Genomic DNA, 20,831 nt, shown 5'->3' with positions numbered 1-20,831 from the left:
GAGGTGATGAAAGCTGCTTGCACTGTGCACGTTACAAGTTACAAGACTTACATTTGATATTTGTATTTGGATGTTGTTTGTTTTTGTCTTTCATAATTCAGTCATTACAACATGCTCTAAACTATATGATCTTAGTCTTATGATCCCTATAGAAGGTACTTGCCGGTGGCAGCGGAATTGCCACACAGTCTTCTGCAAATACCAGTTTTCTAAATTTACTTGATTGGGTTTTATGCAAATGTCATCACCCTTATTCTGGGATTCCCAGTTAAGTTCTGTGAGTGTACTGTTTCATACCAACCAGCTATAATTATAGTATGTTTCTGGATGTGTCCTGTCTCCTTCTAACCCTCCTTGATTAGGACCCCAAGTGCTGGAACAGTAGTCTAGAATTGTTTGCACTACTGTGTCGTATGCAGTTTCCTTTGCGTATGCTCTGTACTTTTCTAGAACCTTTCCAACAAATGTAGTAACTAAACCTGTCAGTTTCCATGACAAGACAGTCATAGGCATGGCTAACTTGCTGTTGTACACTGGCAAATTTAAAAGTAAGTTTGTCTTCTTCGTCTGATTCATCCGAATCAGTTGGCAACTGTATCTTCTGACGATTCTGCTTCACTTTCATTTTTTTGATAACCAATGCCTTCTTCCCAATCGGCCAAGTCATTTGGAACATCAGACAAGACGTCCCCGCATTCATCATAAATAATTGTATCGTCTCTTTCGTCTGCCATGATGAAAGTGCACAAGTACTTGTAAAAACAAAAAACTTGTTGACGTGTGTAACTTATTATTACCTAAACAAAACACCGACAGAATGAAAAAGATACTAAAGTGTTGTTGCCGGCCACTGAGCGATACTATGCGCACGACACCTGTGTAGTGTCGCTGGCCGTTGACCGCTATTTTGTGCGCGCCAGACGGCGGTGTTAATTGTAACCTCAGACCTTTCGCAGATGATTACTTGCAGGGAAGTGCAGCATGAAGGAAGCTCTACAAATATTCCGTCAGACCTTGATAACTTTTCGAAGTGGTGCAACCATTGGCAACTTCCTTTAATGTTCAAAAATGTAAAATTGTGTGCTTCACAAAACAAAGAAAAATAATATCCTGTGAATATAATATCAGGGAGTCACGATTGGAATCGCTAAACTCATACAAATATCTGGGTATAACATGTAGGGACATGAAGTAGAATAACCACATTTGCTCAGTTGTGGGTAAATCAAGTAGCAGACTTTGATTTATTGGTAGGTTACCAGGGAAATGCAGTCAGCCTACAAAGAATAGTACAGGGTAAATATGACCCGGGAAATCCAGGAAAAAACCCTGTAAATTTTTCATCTGGGAGAAAACTGGGAAAAACCTGGGAAATTTTTAGAATTCTGGGAATTTTTCATTGTTTTAGTTTCCATTTAACTTTTTGTAACTTTTACTGGTAAGAACCAATGCTCTAACAAAGGATATTACTGTATCTCCCTACTCAGAATAATACTGCATCAATAAAACATGAATGAGGAAAAAAAAAATAAAACTAAGTTGCAAAAGAAATGCACCATACACGACGACAAAACACAGTGCTCACAGAAGCATCTGTCAACAGCAAAATGTGTCAAAGGCTTTAGGAAGACTATGCAGTGCTTCATAACAACAAATTGCCTCCAATAAGTGTGATATCACAACTGCTCACATTAGATTAGTTTGAGCAGCAAGCTCCTGCACATGCGCAGTTGGGTCATGTATGAGTAGTAATTCCTCCCACTTCTGGCTATGGAAGTTTGGCAGTTAGCTGTATAAGCAATAGCAGCAAGCAGCCAGATGCTACCTGGAAAAATTTTACTTGTGCGCCTAAGCTGCCAGATTCACGCATGCGCAACAGGCACAGATCTAGGGGGCGAGGGGCAAATTAGGGTATCTGCCCCAGGCCGCAATTTGGGGGGGGGGGGGGGGGGACATTGTTTCACAAAGTGCCTATCATCCAGCTCGCACATTGGTCTATCGATTATTCATATTATTTTGAAACACATCCCTGTTGGTTTTTGAGCATTTTTGAACATATTCTAAGTTGGTTTCTGAATGAATCATAAGTTGATTTTTGAATGCGTGCATAGTGTATGTAATATCTCTGCCAGGGGAATCCCTCTCACATATAGAAATAAACTTTCCTGCAGACAAAAGGGGATGGAGCTATACGAGCTGAGCAGAATAAAGCCAAATGGGTGAATGTCAGTCGCTGTTTATGTGGTTTACTGGGTTTGTGAATGATTAGTGTTATAATTACTAGCGAAATCTGTAGATTCAGACTACTACCAGAGTGGAAATAAATGACTAACAAGAATAACTGGTAAGAAAGCTTACATAGTATCTTCTCGGTGTATCCAAGAAAATAAAATTTTGACAGAAAATTTTTGGCCAGACCGCTACACTAGCAAGAGTCAGTTGTACAGTCCCCAGCTAACAGCCACTTAAGTACTATTCTGGGAGTAGCACGGAAAACGTGTTGTACGAACACGTGATAATGCCTGACCGGAAAATAAACATGGGATAACTAAACCAGTGGTTGTGACAGGATTAGTGAGGTTAACAGAAGAATAAGTTTTGACACTTTCAGGAATAGTTACAGACTTAGTGATGACAGGATGGTTTGTTAGAATGAGGAAGGAGAAGAAACGGGGAAATCACACAAATTATGGAAGAATATGGTGATTCCAAATTTATATGAGAATTTTGTACTACTAATTTTCGATCTCCTGCTTCAGAAGCTGGAGCATATGAATGAAATGTGAAAGTATTTACTAACATAAAACTCTTTGCTTGTAGTAGGCCTAATGGGCATTTGATATTGGTATTTCATTAATTATATTCTGTCGTGTTATAAAAATGACCTTTTGTGCCAAAACAGTATCGTTTGTTCGGTGTGTATTACAATTGCTGCAATATTAGGCAGGCCTATTTTGTTTTATTTAGCAGACTGTGACAAAATACACATAATCAGATCAAGAGACCACACCAGTTTTGGGTACTATTTGTATTAACAGCTTTCTCAGTATTAGACGACGACATTTCATTTTTTCATGTAGGAGTACGTTTGACAAACTTTGATGAGGTAATAGATTTTCCCAGAAAGGAAAAGGGCCATGTACAGCTGTAGCAAGATTAGAGAGAAAAAAATGCTAGGACTAACGGATTGAAGAAATGTGTACTGTCTTGCTTATCTCTTGTCTTTACTTGTTTTTTGTATCCTACATTTAATTTTATGTCACACAAAAAACAGCAAATTATTAGCTAATAGACAATAAAGAGTGCAAATTTTCTGAAGAGTTCTTGTTCTCCGGGTTACAAATAGTCTCATCCAGTATTAATTGTGAGGTTTTGTGTGTGTGTGTGTGTGTGTGTGTGTGTGTGGGGGGGGGGGGGGGGTTTAAAAAAAAGGGCAGAATGTCAAATTGTCCAACAGAGCAGGAGAGGAACCACAGGACATTTTAATTTCCATTGTCCTGAATATAGTTTGATGGCATCCATTACAAAATATTACACGTTTGAATTCCACAGAGTGAAATACTGTGAAGAAGAATGCTGTGTGAAGAGGTGTGGTGCTGCACTTTGACACACTTGAGACCAAATAACGTCTTACATTTCCTCAAAAACATATATTTTATGTATCAGACATCTTCAGAAAGATGTGCACTGCAAAATGAACATATTTTTGAAAAGCAGATTTTTTTTTAATTTTCCTGTGTCCTACCTTACATGCTCGAGGGAGGGAGGTTTTTTTTTTTTTTTTTTTTTTTTTTGGGGGGGGGGGGGGGGGGAGGTCGTGTCACCAATATCTAGTATTACCCCACTTCGGAAATATCGTAGGTCTGGGGCTGATGCACAGAGCAGTCTGAGTTGTAGTGGGGAGGTGGGTAGGTGGGTGTTCTCGATGTGATCCGCGTTTATGTGTTGTGATTTTGCTGTTTCCTCTTCGTTTATTGCCTTCACGTCAAATGAAAACAAAATGGATATCTGTGGCCAGGACCTATCAAGTGAATTAAAATACATTCACATAATTATGGAAGGCTAAAATATGTTATTAGTTTCAGATTTTATTTTATTTCCACCTTTCTGACAGTCAAGCATTAATCACCTTGCAGAAAAATGAAGTTATTTTTGTTGGTTTGCTAAAGAAATTTGGCTTTTATTAACCTTTTCCACTGAGACAGTAAATTTATTTGAAACGATGTGTTTAATTCCACACTATTGGCTAGTTTCAACTGTTCTCTGCACTTCAAGTGCACATTTCATCTTCTAGCATGTATGGCATTATGCTGTAATAAAGAACCAAACATGAAATAATACAGTACTGGTACTCCAAGAAAATTTACATCAAAATGTGGACCTATGAATGTGCACTTTAAGCCAAATTGTGCATTTTTGTATGGTTCATGAAATTCTGATGCTCTTGGAGTATCCTCTAATGTAAGATCTTTTAATGTTTGACACGTATGAACATACAGGCTTCCTGCATCATTGTAGCTGCACAAGCGTGGTGACATCTTTTATGTGGCACTCTCTGGCAGCTCCTGAAACGAACCTATTTCTAAGAGGTCACGGAAAATATTGCGAATGGTTGTTTGAAAAGCGTTACTTTCAAAGTAAATTTCCTTTCCCGCTAGATGAACTATGTGCGAGAATGTGTGATGAATTTCTTAAATCGCAGTGTGTTTGACTCTCATTTAAAAATCAACTCTTTGAGGACAGCCATTTAGAAGAATTTCGATCCCAAAAGATCAGACGTTTATATCGTTAAAAATTTTACTAGCACATTTGTGTGATGTATCTTAAAGTGTAACGTGCAAAAAAAGTTCAACATTATATGTTAAAGCTTAGCTTCTTTTGCAGCTTATTAATCTTAGAGAACAATATTTTATGTGAAAGCTTTTCTTTTCTTGTAGCAACACTGTGTATATTAATTTAAACCGTTAACTTTTAGTATTTGTGTGTTCGCACTAGTTAACAGTGATGTTGCTATTGGTTGACAACATTACTTGTCCTGTGCTTTGAATTTCCGCTGTCATCGCCTGGCGATATCACGTGACATGAGCTATGACTGGCTTACAAAAGCGCATTGCAATCTCGATTTCAATGCTTCGGAAAGTAACATGTGGTGTTTGTTGGAATTTGAATTTATTCTTTTGTAATACAAAAATGTGAGTGTTTTTTTCCCCTGAGTTTCGTTTTCGTAAGTGTCAGAAAATTCTATGCTGGCGTATACAACCATGACCAATCAAAGGATTGATAAGCTTTACAGTTCAGAGGAAATGTATGCTGTCACTTAACACGGAAGAAGTTTATTTCCACCTGGAAGAAAGTGTATTTTCAACTGGGAAATCTGGGAATTTTTTTCCTTGTTTGCATATACATGCTGTATTGCTTTCAAATCACTTGTGTGACATATCCCAGAATATTGCTCAAGTGTGTGGGACCCTTACCAGACAGAACCAACTTGGGATATCGGCTATATACAGAGAAGGGCAGCATGAATGGTTCCAGTTTTGTTTGACTCTCTCAAGAATCTCAGAGAGATGTTCAAAGAACTGAACTAGAAGATTATTGAAAATAGCGGTAAACTATCCCAAGAAAGCCTACTTACAAATTTCAGGAACCAGCTGTAAATGAAGACCCTATGAATATACTACAACCGTGTACATATTGCTGCCATAGGAATTGTGATAAGGTTCGATTAATTGCACCACACACAGGTGCATTTCCATATGGAAAGAATCCCCAATCACTGTTACAGTGGGAAGTACACCCCGCCATGCACATAGTGTTTCGCAGAGTATAGATGCAGTTGAAACTTTTTGTGTGGATATTTCTGAAATAATAATACAGAATATCTTTGTTTATTCACTCAACACCATACACTATTCTTCATTAAGAAAGAACTTGTTACTTGAGTAATAACTTGGTACTTGAGTAATAACTTCAGGGGCAATGCCGTGTTTGTACCATGCTGTTGGAAACAAATGTATTGGTCGAAAAGATCTTCAAAATCATTACCTCCTGTGCCCCCCCCCCCCCAACACACACACACACACACACACACACACACACACACACACACACACACACACGGGGGCTCACCGCATTGTGGCAAATTCGTGGTTGGCTACCACGGGGCCCCATCCTTTGCAGCACCTTTCCCCTTTTCGTGCTGCATGTCTATCCTCCTGCTATTCTTTTTTCCCCTCCCTGGGGAACATGTCTTGGATATTTTTGGGAATGTGCTCTGAAGGTTTAGTAGCTTGACATCAGAACAGTCCCTCAATTGTTTATTCCTTTCATCATTCTATATTTCCTATCTTTCCTCTGCTTCGGCATTTGAGCTTCTTGTTTCTTCTTCCTCCCTGTGCACTCCTGAAGGCCAGCCCACACGTTTGACGCGTAACAAATGACTGGGTAACATGTAATTCCCAGCCCCAGGTCGAAAAGTAGAGTTCGCACATACCCTGTGGTACAGGCCAGGCCCAGGGAGGGGTGATTGTCTGAGCTGTTACCTTCCCAAATCGTCAGTTGGTCCCCCTGACAGTTCAGGTGGTGTGACCTGAGGTGTGAACAATCACCTAAGGTGGGTGAGCCCCCTCTGATGGGGAGGCAGTCACGGGGGATTTTCTTGCAGTGAGCCAATCACCATTTCAGTTTATGTCTACCAAAACGGAATAAGACTAAAGATTCCAAGAATTTCCTGCACCACGGTTCCTCGTGGTATCATGTACTGAAGGTTAGTCTTTTCCTACGGTTAATCCATTTATTATTCAGAAGGGTGTTGATGCAATTGCAGGCCCTGTGATATCCTGCTCTCGTGTACATAATGAAACTTTGCTTTTGGAGACCAGTTACGATTTTCAAGTCCAACAACTGCTTGCAGTTTCACTCCCCCATGGCTCTCCTGTTCGTGTCGATGCCCATCGAACGCTGAATTCATTGCATGGTGTTATTTACTCTAGGTTGCTCGATGGCCTGACTCAGGGAGAAATCCAAACTTACCTCTCTGATCAGGGTACCATTGATGTTCATCGGGTAATGAAAAAGATCGATGCAACCTTAGTGCTTACACACACTCTTTTTCTCACGTTTGATAGAGTAGTCCTTCTATCAAAGATCAATGCAGGCTATGAAGTTGTCATGATCTGACCGCACATTCCAAACTTGATGCGCTGCTACCTGTGTCAATGTTACAACCACACTCGCATGTCCTGTCAAAACACGGCCAAATGTGTTACTAGTAAGGATGCTCACGAGGATGATTGCCTGCCTCTTTCTCCCTGCTGTATCAACTTCAGTGGTGACCATGCAGCCTCATTCTTAGAATGTCCCGTGTATCTTGATGAGCAGGCTGTCAAGGAGATCCGGGTGAAGGAAAAACTGCCTTTTTCCTATCACTTGCAAGTTTTTGGCTAGTCAAAAGCCCAGCATTTTACCATCTGGCACTTACCATACTGTTTTTGCTGTACCTCACTTCACGAAAGACATGGCCATGCAGACTTGCAATGTCAAATTCAGTACTGCAGTTGTAAAATTGCCCGGTTTCATGATGGCAGTGCTGTCTCCATCTCCTCCAGCTGTACAACAAGCCACCAAATCTTTGCCTCTGGTGGTGAAATCACCTGCCACACAACTGGCAGGCCAGAAAGGACAAAAGGAGTACTCTCATGAAGTCTTTTTACATCCCTCCAGCCAACAAATGTCCGAGTCTTCATCTGTCAACCACTAAGGCTCTAGGGAATCAAAGGCAGGTCTTCTACCTCCCCGACCCGGAGATCCTTTTCAACAGTGTCGCCGCGTGCTACCCTCACCCGGCTGCCTCCATTTCGCTGGTGCGCACTGCCTGCTGTTTTTCTGCTCTGGAATCCGCAGGCCAACCCAGTGAGAATGTCGACACCTCTAGATTTTATTGAACATGGTCTTCCGGCCTCTGTGCTCTGTAGTAATGAGTCTTCAAAGGCTGGCACTCGGCAGCCGCCAAGGTGACTTCCCTTCATTTGTTCCTTCCTCCCCCTTCCCAATTACAACTCATCTCCAATATTCACGGCATTAGATCCAACAAAGAGGAATTACGGCAGCTCTTGGAATCACAGCGTATGGTTGTTTGTTGCCTCCAAGAAACAAAATTGCATCATCATCACCGCTTTGACCTCTCGCATTTCGTTCCAGTCCGCTTTGACCTTCCTCCTGAGGACAGCGTTACATTTCATGGGGGAGTTGTGCTGCTCCTCCAGGATGATGTTCGTAGCCATATCATCTCACTGAACACTCGTCAGCAGGCTGGTGCAGTCTGCATTATCCTTCCTCTCTTCCCCTTTTCTCTTTGCAACGTCTACACCCCTGTGTCATTCAGTGTCACCGGGGCATACTTCCTCCAGCTTATTGATCAACTCCATCACCCCTTTTTGCTGCTCAATGATTTTAATGCACACCATCCCCTTTGAGGCTCTTCCAGAACATGTCAGACATGTGCCCTCTTGGCCAACGTGAGAAGAAGGAACGGAATGTGTCCAAGAAGAAGGACGTTCCGGCGGTTTCAGTACCGCCTGCTGTACATAGTCCTGGCTCCGGGGATGAGGTGGAGATCCTCGCCTCTGCTGCGGATCTCGCCCTCATGGAACCCTTGGGGGCCTTTCCTATGGACTCAGCTGACTCTCCCCCGGTGGCGGCAGTTGGCTCTGAGGCGCCGTCTGCCTCTTAGTCGCATTCACGCCCTCCCAGTCCCTTCCTGCTTCCATTCTCCAGTGGAACTGCGGCGGTTATTTCCGCCACCTGCCTGAGCTCCAGATGCTTCTGAGTGTTTCCCCTGTTCTCTGCATTGCTCTGCAGGAAACTTGGTTTCCGGCAATGCGGACCCCCGCCCTTCGCGGTTATCGGGGATACTATAAGAACCGCGCTGCCTGTCAACGAGCGTCAGGTGGGGTTTGCCTTTTTGTTCACCACTCTGTCTGTAGCTCGCCAGTACCCCTTCTGACGCCTTTAGAGGCAGTCGCTGCCAGGGTTGAGCTCTCGCCGGCTATTACTGTTTGCTCTGTTTACATTCCTCCGGATGGGGAGCTCCCCCGCCATGTCTTGGCTGCGCTGCTGGCTCAATTCCCGCCACCTTTGCTGCTTCTGGGCGATTTCAATGCCCACAACCCTCTATGGGGTGGGACTGTCTCCGATGACCGCGGTCGGGCCGTGGAGCATGTGTTGGCTCAGCTCGACCTTAGCCTCTTGAATACCGGTGCTCCCACGCATTTCAGTGTGGCCCATGGCTCTTTCTCGGCCATCGATCTCTCTCTTTGCAGCCCCGGGCTTGTCCCATCCCTCCACTGGAGAGTGCATCCTGACCTGTGTGGTAGTGACCATTTTCCCATCTATTTATTACTGCCCCAGTGTCATTCTTCTGGGCGCCTGCCCCGCTGGGCTTTCCACAGGGCTGACTGGCCGGCTTTTACTTCTGCTGCAACCATTGAGTCTCCCCCACAGGGTGACATTGACGAGGTGGTCCGTGTCTTAACCACATCCATCATTTCGGCGGCCGAGGCTGCCATCCCCCGCTCTTCTGGACTCCCTCGGAGGAAGGCTGTACGCTGGTGGTCGCCGGAGATTGCTGAGGCTATTCGCGACCGTAGGCGGGCTCTCCAGCGTCATAGGCGGCACCCGTCTCTGGAGACCCTCATCGCCTTTAAGAGGCTCCGTGCCTTGGCCCGTCGTCTTATTGCACGGCGTAAGCAGGAGTGCTGGGAGAGGTACGTCTCATCCCTGGGCTCCCATGTCTCCCCCTCACTCGTGTGGTCCCGGATCCGGTGGATTTATGGATACCAGACCCCTATGGGTGTACCTGGGCTCTCCTTGGACGGCGCTGTCTGCACGGACGCTGCCGCCATTGCTGAACTGCTTGCCGCGCACTTTGCTAAGAGCTCTGCGACTGCATCTTATCCCCCTGCCTTTCGCTCTCTAAAGGAGCGAGCCGAGCGGACGCCTTTCTCATTCCACAGGCGTCATTCTGAAAAATACAATGCTCCTTTCAGCGAGAGGGAATTCCTCGCTGCCCTCGCCGATTGCCCTGATACAGCACCATTACCAGACTGCATCCACGCGCAGATGCTGAAGCATCTCTCCAGGGACTGCCAAAAACACATTCTCGCGATATTTAACCGCATTTGGAGCGAAGGCATGTTCCTGTCGCCATGGCGAGAGGGTGTTATTGTCCCCATCTTGAAGCCCGGTGCGGACCCACTGGCGGTGGACAGCTATCGTCCCATTACCCTCACCAACATTTTGTGCAAATCGCTCGAACGTATGGTGGGGCGGCGTTTGTGTTGGGTCCTTGAGTCGCGCGGTCTCCTCGCTCCATCCCAGGGTGGCTGCCGTTGGGGCCGGTCTGCAGCGGACAATTTGGTGCGGCTGGAATCTGCTGTCCGTACGGCCTTTGCCCGACGTCAGCATCTCGTTGCTGTATTTTTTGATCTGCGGAAGGCGTATGACACCACATGGAGGCATCACATCCTTGCTACGTTACATGACTGGGGTCTTCGTGGTCAGCTCCCGGCTTTTCTTCAAACCTTTTTATTGCGCCGCTCTTTCCGGGTGCAAGTGGGTGCCGCCTCTAGTTCATCTTATATGCAGGAAAATGGGGTCCCGCAGGGCTCAGTGTTGAGCGTCTCCTTATTTCTCGTGGCCATTAATGGTCTGGCTGCAGCCGTGGGGTCGTCGGTGTCTCCTTCTTTGTATGCCGACAACTTCTGCATCTCCTTTAGCTCCACGACTACAGGAGTCGCCGAACGCAGGCTGCAAGTAGCCGTTCGCAAGGCAGCATCATGGGCTCTGACTCACGGTTTTCAGTTCTCTGCAGCCAAGACTCGAGTTATGCACTTCTGCAGGCGTCGGACGGTCCACCCTCATCCTGAACTTTACCTCGACGGCCACCTGCTTGAAGTGGTGGAGACTTGCTGCTTCTTAGGACTCGTGTTTGATGCCCAGCTTACGTGGGTTCCTCATCTTACTCAGCTGAAGCAAAAATGCTGGCAGCACCTCAATGCCCTCCGCTACCTTAGCCACACATCTTGGGGTGCAGATCGCTGCACGCTGCTGCGATTGTACGGAGCCCTTGTGCCGTCCCAGCTTGATTATGGGAGCCTGGCCTATGGGTCTGCATCACCCTCAGTGTTGAAGTTGTTAGACCCCATCCACCACTGTGGGGTTCGGCTTGCAACTGGCGCTTTCCGTACGAGCCCCGTGGATAGTCTACTGGTGGAGGCCGGGGTTCCCCCGCTGCGGATTCGCCGCCATCGACTGCTCGCCGACTATGCTGTCCAAGTGCATTGCTCGCCCGGCCATCCCAATCATCGCCTGCTTTTCCCTGCCGTGGTCCTCCATCTGCCCAAACGGTGACCTAGGTCTGGGCTTTCCATAGCTGTCCGCGTCCAGTCCCTGCTGTCCGAACTGGGGTCATTCCCTCTTCTGCCTCCCTTCCGGGTCCGTGCACCTACGCCTCCCTGGTGTTTGCCCCGTCCGTCCGTCCGTCTGGACTTGGCACAGGGACCCAAGGACTCAGTTCCGCCTGTGACCCTCCGTCGCCGTTTTCTTGCGCTCCTCGCCTCATTTTCGGGCTGTGAGACTGTCTACACTGATGGTTCCCTGGTTGATGGTCGCACTGCCTATGCTTTTGCTCACGCTGCCCATGTTGAACAGCGCTCCTTGCCGGCTGGCTGCAGTATTTTTACTGCAGAGCTGGTGGCCATATTGCGCGCTCTTGAGCATATGCGTTCCTGCTCAGATACGTCCATCGTCATCTGCAGTGACTCCCTGAGCAGCCTCCAGGCCATCGACCGCTGCTATACCTCTTCTCCTCTGGTGTCCTCTATTCGGGAGTCTGTTTCCGCCATTACCCGCTCTGGTCGTTCGGTGGTCTTTATTTGGACGCCAGGTCACGTTGGCATCCCGGGGAACGAACGTGTCGACAGGCTGGCCAAAGGGGCGATCAACGCCCCAGATTTGGAAATCGGCCTCACGGCTCGTGATCAGCAGCTGGTGTTGCGCCGTAAGGTGCTTGGGATGTGGACTGCTGAGTGGCGTGGCATGACATCCCCGAATAAACTGCGGGCTGTTAAGGAGACGACCGATATGTGGCGGTCCTCCCTGCGGCCTTCTCGCAGGGACTCTGTTATCCTGTGTCGGCTCCGCATCGGCCATACATACCTGACGCACGGCCATCTTTTGCGTCAGGAGGATCCCCCTCTGTGTCGGTGTGGGTCCCGGCTGACGGTCGCCCACATTTTATTGGAGTGTCCCCGACTGCGCACCCTCCGGCAGTCTTTTAATCTCCCGGGCACTTTGCCTTTGGTTTTAAGTGACAATGCCTCCATGGCTGATGACGTTTTAAATTTTATCCGTGGTAGTCCTTTTTATGGTTCCATTTAGGGAGGTCCTGCTCCTTTCCCTTTGTGTGTCTCTTGTCCTCGAGTCTCTCATATTTGGTTGCAGATTTTAGTGTGTAGTCGGTTGGTTGACTCTTTCCCTTTTTTGTTGTCGTGGTCAGTCAACCAGTCTCCGGCCATCTTCTTTTCTTCTGTTTCCTTTTGTCTGGTGTTCATCTGTACTCTTCGTGTCTGTAGTGTTCGTTACCGCATTTGTGTTCTTTTAGGGCCTGGGGGGGGGGGGGGGGGGGGAGTCTCCTTCCCCTTGGGGTTTTACCTGCTTCGTGCATTTATGTCTCGCCTGTTTTTGGAATGGGGGACTGATGACCTTAGCTGTTTAGTCCCCCTTAAACATCCCAACAACCACCATGTGCCCTCTTGACTGACCTTCTCAACCAACTCGACCTCATTTAACACTGGAGCACCCACGTTCCTTTCAGACTCCACACACACCTATTCCCATTTGGACCTCACGTTCTGCACTGCCCAGCTTGTGCGTCATCTTGGACGGTCCGTTGTCTATGACAAGTACTCGAATGACAATTTCCCATGTGCTATCTATTTGCTGACTCCTACCCCACCTACATGTAAACCCAATTGGCAGCTTTCTAAGGCTGACTGGAGGCTTTATTCCTACCTAGTGATCTTTGACAAACAACATTTCTTCAGTTACCATGACCAGGCAGAGTGCCTCATGAATGTTAACCTTGCCGCTTCTGAATGTTCCATACCTCGCACTCCATCTTTACTGCACCATGTCCGAGTCCCCTGGTGGACTGAAGCATGCCACAACGTGATTCGTGTGTGGAGACATGTTCTCCGCATTTTTAACCATCATCCTACGATGAGGAACTGTATTTGTTATAAACAGTTGCTTGCACAGTGCCATCGCGTTCTTCAGGATAGCAAAAAAGCCAGCTGGATTTCCTTTACTAGCTCTCTTCCATTGTGTGGGGCAACCTATGTCGGCACTCTGAGACCAAGGTCCATTCCCCTATTTCCGGCCTGACCGTAGCACGTAATGTCATTGTGGACCCTATACTTATCTCCAACACCTTGGGTTGCTATTTTGTGGAGAGTGAAGGTGGCTCAGGCGATATCCTTCTCCCTTCAGAATCGTGAACTGAGGAAGCTAGATCATGCTCTCACTTCATTTCTATCTTCTGCCTCAGAGCCAGATGATTTTCACATTAAGATGTTAAGATGTTGCAGCACCTTTCTCTCACAGGCAAGCACTTTCTCCTTCATATGTACAATTGCATTTGGACAGATACCATGTTTCGCAGATGCTGCTGTGAAGCCACTCTTGTACCCACAAGTAAACCTTGTAAGGACAAACACCTTCCTTCTAGCTACCGCACCATTTGTCACCAGCTGTGTTTCCAAGGTGATGGAATGTATGAATCACGGCCGATTGGTATGGTGGCTCGAATCTCACAATCTACTAACTACTACATAAAATGGATATGATGTGGAGGGCACCGTTCTGCATCTGCTATCTCGTCACTCTTCCAACCTACGTAATGAATATTTTTTTGTGGAAATACCAGACTCTGGCTGTGCAGAAACCCTACGACACCTGGTGGAGGACTGATATCCTCTTTACTGTATACACACAAGGGCTTCCGAGGCCACCTGCCCCATTTCCTTCAGAAATTTTTCGAAGACAGAGTTTTCATCCAGGAGAAATGGTTGCCTCAAGGGTATGTCCTGAGCATCATTATCTTTACTGTAGCCATTAACACAATTATGTCCTGTGTCCCGCCAGGCATTTCTGGCTCCCTTTTTGTTGACAACTATGCAATCTATTACAGTTCTCCATGCACTTGTCTCCATGAGTGGTGTCTTCAGCAATGTCTCGATAGTCTTTATTCGTGAAGTATTGATAATAGCTTTCACTTTTCCACTGTAAAAAACCATTTGTATGAATTTCTGGTGCTGGAATTGGTTTCTTCCGCCATCTTCACATCTTTGCCCTGTTGCTCTTCGGTTTGCTAAAACTATAAAATTCCTGGGGCTCCCACATGTCTTACCTGGTCACAGACTGTACCTGGTCTCTCAGTATCCTACGTGGTACTTCCTGGGGAGCAGATCAGACCACCCTCCTTTGTTTGTACCGGTCCCTTGTCCATTCAAAACTAGGCTGTGGGTGTTTTGTTTATTCACCTGCACGTCCATCCATCTAACACTGTCTTAATACAGTCCACCATCATGGAATTCATTTGGTCGTAGGCACTCTTATACTAGGCACGGTTGAGAGTCTATGCAGAAGTTGCTGAACTACCACTGTCATATCGGCGTGATGTTCTCCTCAACAGATATGCATGCCATTTGTCTGCCTTGCCTAGCCATCTATCCTACGCCTCCTTTTTCAGTGACTCACTTGACCGCCAGTACGGGGTGCATCCCTCTTCTCTGTTACCTCCCAGAGTTCGCTTTCAGCTCCTACACCAGCAGCTTCACTTCTCGCTACCAGTCACTTTCCCTATAGGTGTGAATCCTTCACCACCTTGGTTTCGTGTGGTGGTCCATGTGCATCTTGGACTTTATTTGCTTCCTAAGGAAACTACTCTGGATTCGACCAATCACAATAAGTTTCTCTACCTTGGCACACAACTTAGTGACAGCAGCTTCATGTACGCAGATTGCTGTAAGGCTGTTTTTGGTACCAGGTGTGCGTTCGTCAGTGGCATCTACCATATTCGGTATCAGCTTCCAGAACACTGCTCAATATTTGCAACTGAGCTCTTCGCCCTCTATTAGGCCACCCAGAACACCCAGCGACACAGGCTTTTTAATTGTCATATGCTCTGATTCTCTCAGTGCCCTTCAGAGCCTCTATGTGCTGTCTAGTCCATCCCTAAGTGCAGTGGGTCCAAAGAAGCTGCCATTTGCTCACTGTTGAGGGAGCCACTGTAATGTTCATGTGGGTTTCTGATCACGTCCATCTGATGGGAAATGAGGCTACTGACACTGCTGCCGAGGCCGCAACACTCCTACTTCCGTCTTCTAGCTGTTCCATTCCTTCGGATGATCTCCATATCGCCATCTGTTGGCAGGTGGTGTCACTTTGGCATCACTGCTGGTCATCCCTTCACGAACCACTTGCTAAGTGGTGATCCTCCCTCACTTTGAGCTGATTGTTGTCAGCCTGTGACGGTGGGTCATTTCTTGACCAAATGCACTTTTCTTAACCACTTCTCACGTATGTTTGCCATCTGAGTTATCAGCTGTTTTAGAGTATGATGCGCGAGCTGTTGACCGCATTTTACTTTTTATCCGTTGTAGCAATATGGCGAAGGACACACACACACACACACACACACACACACTACAGTTCTATATAACATTAGGAGAGGTGGGAAAAAGCTATAGATTGGGAGGAATGCCTGTAAACATACTTGAAAATGGATCTAAATTTTTGAATTCAATAATATTTAGAATGAGTCATTTACAAATTAACTTTTTATTCATAAAATTAGGCTCTCACTGGCATTCCATACATTGAGAATTGAGAAATTAATTTTGTAAAATTTTTGTTGTGATCACTTGTACACATTCTAAGGTAGCACTCAGCAGATCTGTTGTAGATACACTTAATGTGATGTTTCTCTTTAATTCATTTATTGAGTCCAGGAGGTTCTTCTCTCCTGCCAATCATGGAGGATTTCCTTTCCTGGATGTCAATAATTTGATGAAGAGTGTACCTTGATTAGAGTCAGTTGATACAAGTTTTTGACTGGAACATACAACATAATGATGATGTGGATGACACCATATGTGCACAAACACAGATAGGCAGAAAACCAGTATTTACTTTGCTCATATATTATTTTTTGGAATGTAGATTGTGATGTATGAAGATGCAGCAATAATGCTCATCACAAAACTGTATTCAAAGAAAATTGTGTAGCCATTATGCTGCCACCATTATATGTCTCACGTAAGAATCATGTGAATAGAATAAGTGAGATTAGTTCACATACAGGGGCATATAGACAATCATGTTTCCTTCACTCAGTATGTGAATGGAAGAAGACAGGAAATTAATTGTATTGGTGCGTTGTACCCGCTGTACAGTGGTTAATAGAGGATTTAAGAGGTATCTAATTACCTACTCGAAAAAAAGCGAGATGTGACTGTGAAACATGGCACTATGTTAGTTCTTATGTACATATTTGCTTTTCAGTGACACACATTTCTCCCAGTGATTGAAGATTTCATGTAGACGTTGGGTTTAGAAATCTGCATTTTGGTCATTTAGGAAACATTATGTCTCAAAAATCACCTAGTTATCATTCTATAAATGACTGCCATACAATGACCCCCCCACCCGAGGAAAGAGGAAAAAGTCAGTGAGTGCTTTCTCATAGTACTGGACGGGAGGGCATGTTTATAGTCCAAAGAAGGGCATGTGTGACTGTCATGTGCAGATTGAGGTGGGGCTTTGTTCAGCAGCTTCCTGTGATGCTTCCTCTTGACAGATTCCCACAAAGTCATCAGCTGACAGCTATAGTTTGCTCCAGTGACGGATTGCTCATTATGGGAGTATTATGCTAGCTCCATACAATGGCAGCACTTTGCCCAGTGGTCACCCCAGGTTTTTGCCATTTTCGGCACCAGTGAATCCTTACCTTGTCACTGCGTGCTTTGCTCCTTCGTGTCGAGGTCATAGTGATTAAACCAGCACTCATTCATGATGAAATTGCTAAAGATGTCATCTGGATTGGCCTGAGACTGCTGCAAAATTTCCACTGCTGCCTCAGTTTGGCGGGATTTTGAAGTGGGTATGAGTAGTCCCGGAACCCGGCAGTCGGTGATCTCTTGTCATCTTCAGAATGTCCTGCAAGATGTTGAAACTGATCCATGACTGATTTTGATTTTTTGCCCCCACTGTAGTCCTGATTGTGATAAGCTTATTTTTGTCCACCAGGGCCACTGCTTCTCTTGAGATTCCTAGTTCTTCACAGAGAAATGGGCTGCTGCTTGGTGATTTGGACATGTTTGATTACGCTGGAAGTATCTGTGCCATGTAACCGTTGTATAGTATGATAGTGCATTTTTACTGTATACTTTGACCAATTGAGTATGGATTGTTGCAGCATTGTTTCCCTTCAGATGTAGGAAGTGAAGGTCAAAACAGCTTGTAGGCATGTCAGCTGGCACTGATGTAGTGACATTGTCTCTCATACTACGGTAACAGCGAGCACTGACGATGTTTGTTGCAAGAACTTCACTACTCATTTTGCATGTGCTCATTGGGCACTTCTTACCTGGGCCCTTCGGCCCTCTGACACTGGACGTCTTGTGGTGTTGTAGTAACTATAATTCTTGTTGTGGCACACATATTATACATATTGGATTTTGGTGTGTGTCCACCATTTTGATGAATTTATGGGTTACAGCAGACAGTTGGCACTGGTATGTTCAATATTTCTCTCATCTGTGGCTTAGGAATGTTACATGAAGTAACCTTACTTGCAAAAAGCAGAAATCCAGTTAAAAGCTCAAATCTTGTACATAGTTCTACCTTGTGACAAACATTCAGAGGACTTCAGTGTTGTAATCGTGTGGAGGTGATAAATGTTGGCTCATGGCATTCTAATGTCAAATATTGTTATGAACTTGTTCAAAATAATTATTCAGTTATTGCGCTTCTAGGTAGATGACATTTCCATTTTGAACAGAGCAACCTCCGCCACAATGGTTAATACCACAATTGATCACCAGACAGCTCACAGGATTTTCAGATCATTCAAATTGAAGACCACCAATTAACTGTGTTGCATGTGCTCTCTTACATGATTGTTGGGTAGCATCATGGTATGAAATATTTAGAACCTCCGTGATACTTCTTATTGCAGTTACTCAACTTCACATAAAAAAAGGTAGCTTCTTAAGGTGGTGGTGGTGGTGGTGGTGGTGGTGGTGGTGGTGGTAATTTCTTATTGCAATATCTGAGAATTGTTTTAAGTTGATGTATGGTTGCATTTTTCTTTCAGGTAGAAACTGCATTAAGAGCTAGTTATAACAACCCGGACAGGGCAGTGGAATACTTGTTGAGTGGTATTCCAGACCAGCTAGCCGATAGAGTACAAATAGGTACTATAGCTCCCAGATCTGACCGACAACGGAGAGCGCCTGGTAAGGTCTCTTTTCTATTGATTAATGTGTCTCTTCCTGGGTCTCAAGTTCATATTGTGCTCAATAATTTGTTAATATGATACTCTTTGATCATTTATAAGCACTGTTCTTCTGCAGTGTTCTGCAATAACAGTTAAGAAACTCGTCTTTCTGTGTGTGATTCAGAACAAAGAAAACAGTGACAGTTTTCCTTATTTGTTCTCATCATTTTGTAGTGCAGGGCTGTGGGTTTGAATGTTGGAAGTGCTGGTGGTAAGTTAGTGTCACTTTAAGTGTAAATTTTGGCTATTGTGCGTACATGTGACTGGTACATCATCCAGTATATAATTTTGGTGGTCCATAATAACAAAATATTTGTGATTAGACTATCTGCATCTATGTACGTACTCCACAAACCACCACGTAGTGGGTGGTGGTGGGTACCCTCTACAGCTAGTAGTTATTTCCTTTCCTTTTCCACTCATAAATAGACTGAGGAAAAGAAGACTGTCTGTATGCCTCCCTAATTTTTCGTATCTTATATTCGTGGACCTTGTGTGAAATGTATGTTGGCAGCAGAAGACTCGTTCTACAGTCAGCTTCAAATTCTATAAATTTTCTTAGTATTATTCCTCAAAGAGAACATCTTCACTCCAGGGAATTACAATTGAGTTCCTGAAGTGTGTCTGTGATACATGCATGTTTTTGAAACCTACCAGCAACAGATTTATCTGCTCACCTCTGAGTAGTTTCGATGTCTGTCTAATTCAACCTGGTGCGGATCTCAAACATTGGAGCAGTACTCAAGAAGAGGTTGCACTAGGGTCCTACATGCCGTCTCCTGTACAGATGAACCACACTTTCCTAAAACTGTCCCAATTAACTGAAGTCGACCATTTGCCTTCCCTACCATAAACCTCACATGCTCATTCCATTTCATATCACCTTGTAGTGCTAACACCCAGATATTTAAACTATGTGACTGTGTCAAGTACGACACTACTAATGCTGTATCCAAACATTATCAGTTTGATAATAGACCTTTGTTGGAAGATTTCAGTTGAGTTGTTTCTGTAAATATTGAAACACTTTTTAGCTTACAAAACTTTATACAGGGGATACTTTGTTTACCAAAGGAGTTTTAATCATATTTTAAGAATATGAGGTGTTAATAGCAAAGACATTGGCACAGATCACTGCTACTGAAAACCATTCACTTAAAATTGTTGTTTTATGTATTTTTGATGCTCATAATTGTCTGCAGAAAACAATGTTAGTTAAGAGTTCTTTATGGTTTTGGCTTGCTTTCAATAAATTCATGAAGCAGTACATGGGTTATGCCTAAAGTTTAGATGAAATTTGAGGAGCAAACTGTGCATGGTCCAGAAAGTAAGTGACTCACATTGCTCATTGCTTTGTACAGTTTTATTCCACAGTCCATGGGCTGGAGTCCATTTTTAAGACACTAATGCTATTGAGTGATAACAGCAAACTCTTCAATGTAAGAAACTATGTGCCCTATTCCAGTATTGTTTGTACTTCAATGTGCATCACAAAATGTCATTTGAGACATCTTGCATCATCCTCACACATCCAATGTTTATTTTATCTGTGTAGATTCACTTTTATTGTTCCTTGCCTCATGTCTGTGATGTAAGACTGACTTTTCTGTGTATAACAGTTTTGTACTTCTTTATGAAAGATGCATTTTCATTAGGCTCATATCAATAACATAATAGTTCTTGCAGATAACTGAACTTCGTAGAAATATTGAAGACATTCAGAGAGATGGTGAGAGAATTAGACTTCAGCTTCTCTATTACCTTTCTCTGATTGTCAGTATTCAGAGCTTTGTACCATTTTGGTGATTATCTTCAGAAATGTGGTTGAAAGGAAGGGATAATGTACTTCCTTGCCATCTTTATTTAATTTTGAAGAAGACTGATTGCTCTTTGTATATTAGCACGGGGTTTTGACAGCATGTACTCTGCCATGCTTTACAAATTAAAATAGTTGTCATTTATTTTTGTTATGAAACCTCAGTATTTCTGGCGGTGCACAATTCTCTGAAATTTTTAATGGACTAATTGCAGAAATGTTTTTAACTATGTGAAAATGAGAAAGTATTCTCATAGGGACAGTGTGAGAGGCTGTTCATTATTGAAGATTCACGTGAGTCACTCAGAATGCTAAAACGGTATTCTAAAATTAAGTAGTTATGATAGTCATTCCAGCTCTATTCTGGGAAAATTTTTAAACATTTCTTTCATATCT

At 44.4% G+C, this 20,831-nt stretch overlaps 1 protein-coding gene across 2 annotated transcripts in view; it reads left to right on the top strand.

The window, feature by feature from the left end:
• Positions 1-20,831, top strand: part of LOC126469912 (UV excision repair protein RAD23 homolog B-like) — a 153,604-nt gene that overhangs the window by 66,334 nt on the left and 66,439 nt on the right. For both annotated transcript variants that reach the window (XM_050097277.1, XM_050097276.1), the window contains exon 5: positions 18,437-18,578. In XM_050097277.1, the coding sequence (XP_049953234.1) occupies positions 18,437-18,578 (142 nt within the window). The remainder of the gene's footprint in view (positions 1-18,436; positions 18,579-20,831) is intronic.

This window comes from Schistocerca serialis, chromosome 3, assembly GCF_023864345.2.
Source record: "Schistocerca serialis cubense isolate TAMUIC-IGC-003099 chromosome 3, iqSchSeri2.2, whole genome shotgun sequence".
Classification (NCBI taxonomy): Eukaryota; Metazoa; Arthropoda; class Insecta; order Orthoptera; family Acrididae; genus Schistocerca; species Schistocerca serialis.
The sequence above is the reverse complement of the archived record's forward strand: the minus strand, read 5'-3'. Positions and strand labels throughout refer to the sequence as shown.